The sequence below is a fragment of the Myotis davidii genome, unplaced genomic scaffold (assembly GCF_000327345.1).
Source record: "Myotis davidii unplaced genomic scaffold, ASM32734v1 scaffold2730, whole genome shotgun sequence".
Classification (NCBI taxonomy): domain Eukaryota; kingdom Metazoa; phylum Chordata; class Mammalia; order Chiroptera; family Vespertilionidae; genus Myotis; species Myotis davidii.
This window is the reverse complement of record NW_006282191.1, coordinates 89,741-92,214: the sequence shown is the minus strand read 5'-3', so window position 1 is coordinate 92,214 and position 2,474 is coordinate 89,741. Positions and strand designations below refer to the sequence as shown.

At 55.7% G+C, this 2,474-nt stretch overlaps 1 protein-coding gene across 1 annotated transcript in view; it reads right to left on the bottom strand.

Annotated features, from left to right (window-relative positions):
- The window catches only part of LOC102770889 (cell migration-inducing and hyaluronan-binding protein-like), a 23,923-nt gene that overhangs the window by 10,477 nt on the left and 10,972 nt on the right, over window positions 1-2,474 (bottom strand). Inside the window, exons 5-6 of the mRNA XM_006752748.2 lie at window positions 1,324-1,528; window positions 1,098-1,184 (exon numbers count right to left, since the gene is read on the bottom strand). Of these exons, the coding sequence (XP_006752811.1) occupies window positions 1,098-1,184; window positions 1,324-1,528 (292 nt within the window). The remainder of the gene's footprint in view (window positions 1-1,097; window positions 1,185-1,323; window positions 1,529-2,474) is intronic.

The following is a 2,474-nucleotide window of genomic DNA, read 5'->3' as shown; positions in this document are numbered from 1 at the left end:
ACAGTGATGGCGAACCTATGACACGCAAACTCATTTTTTTGGTTGATTTTTCTTTGTTCAATGGCATTTAAATATATAAAATAAATATCAAAAAAATATGTCTTTGTTTTACTCTGGTTGCAAAGATCAAAAAATTTCTATGTGTGACACGGCACCAGAGTTCAGTTAGGGTTTTTCAAAATGCTGGCACGCCGAGCTCAAAAGGTTCGCCATCGCTCTAGTCACTGCCCCTTCTTTAAGTATCTGGTCTTGTAAGACCGGTTTACCTAAGCACTACCCCCATTTTACAGAGGCCACAGACCAGCCGTGGGCAAACTACGGCCCGCGGGCCAGATCCAGCCCGTTTGAAATGAATAAAACTATTGAAAAAAAAGACTGTACCCTTTTGTGTAATGATGTTTACTCTGAATTTATATTAGTTCACACACACACTCCATCCATGCTTTTGTTCCGGCCCTCCGGTCCAGTTTAAGAACCCATTGTGGCCCTCGAGTCAAAAAGTTTGCCCACCCCTGCCATAGACTATGGACCATACACAACGCCCCCGACAGGGTCATTAGCGCTGGCACCAGGCCAGACCTTTAGATGTGGTCTCACGGCCCCCGTCCCAGCACACGGGGCTTTTTGCAACGCCCGAGAAAGGTCCGGAAGTCCCACCCATATTTGGGGGACAAAGAAACCAAAAGGGTATAAAGGGAGCGCCTCCTCCATATTGGTTATGCTCAGGATTTGGAGAGAAACCGTCTTCCCCGAGACACTGTACTAATACCCACGAAACGTCTGAAAATAAAGGGGTTTTCCTGTGTATTTCTCAGGTGCCCGGTAAGTTCTGTAACAGAGGCACGTGCCCTCGAGCGGAATAGAACCCGGGACCCTTTGGTCTGCAGGCCGGCGCTCTAGCCACTGAGCCACACCAGCCAGGGCCAAAGACTTTCTCTTTGGACTTTCGGCCTCTGGAACTGAGAGGGGGAGAGATCCCTGTCGCCTGGAGCCACGAGTGTGTGAGGACAGTGGCCCGAGGAAGCCACTGCCCAGGGAAGGGGGGAGGGGGGGAGGGGGGAGCCCATCCCCCCCGCCCCCCAGGGCCGGTCACCTACCTCGATGTAAGCGAGGTCATTGAGAAGGTGCAGGAATCGCTGCTTGAAACTTTCCAGCTTCACCTCCAAGAAGTGGTCCTTTGTTTTCTAGAACACACAGGCCCGGGGGGGTCAGGTGTGCGGCCCAGGGAGTGGCCATGGCCCTCCTGCACCCCCCACCCCCCGGGGAGCCGGGCCGGAGGCCAGGCTGAAGGCCAAGGGGCAGGGCTGGCTGCCTGCCACTCACCAGCTGTGCCCCGACCAGCTTCCGGGGCATGGGCACGTCCACCGTGGCCCTCTCGGCGAAGCGGGGGTAGGCGGTGGCCGTGCAGTCGCTGACGCCCGCGTTCCGGGGGATCAGAGCCTTGATCTTGATCCTCTCGCAGCCCTTCACCGAGCAGAAGGCAAACTTCTCCCTCTCGTTCTGGGCCGTCAGCTTCAGGAACAGCAGCCTGTTTTGGGGGCGGGGGCGGGGGGACGTGGCTGTGGCATCAGAACCCCGAGGACCAGCCGGCCGGGCCCCTAAACAGGACACTTATTCATGTGTCAGCGACGCCTCGCTCGGAGGCACCTGGCAGACCCCGCCATCGGGGACACAGCTGGCACCACTCAAGGGTGTGTAACCCTGAGGAACAGGGGTGAACCGGGGTGTGACATGTGTTTGCACCCCCCGCCCTTTCAGACTATTTGCTTTTTAAAAAACATGTTTTTATTGATTTTGGAGAGAGAGAGGAACGGAGAGGGAGACAGAGAGGAATATTGATGTGAAAGAGAAACATCGATCGGCCGCCTCCTGCACGCCCCCCACTGGGGATGGAGCCCGCCACCCGGGCCTGTGCCCTTGACCGGGAATCGAACCCTGACCTCCTGGTCCCGAGGTCGACGCTCAACCACGGAGCCACGCCGGCCGGGGCCAGCCTGTTTACTTCTATTTTATTTTTTATTTTTTCCTTCTTAAAATATATTTTGATTGATGTCAGAGAGGAAGGGAGAGGGAGAGAGAGAGAGAGAAACATCCATGATGAGAGAGAACCATGGATCGGCCGCCTCCCGCACGCCCCCCACTGGGGACCGAGCCCTCAACCCGGGCCTGTGCCCTTGACCGGAACCGAACCCGGGACCCTTCAGTCTGCAGGCCGACGCCCTATCCACTGAGCCACACAGGCCGGGGCTAGCCTGTTTGCTTTTATTTTATTTTTTTTTAGCCTGTTTACTTGTATATTAGCCCCAATGATAGCGTCCGGGCCAGCAGGAGAGAAGGCAGGTGCTCTGAGCCTGAGTAAGAGACCACGACACACTTATCGAAGGCACAGAGAGCACGAAAAACAGCCCTCCGACTGCAGAAAGCCCCGGAGTGTGGGCTTCTGCCCAGAAAATACACACCCTGTAACCCAGCGG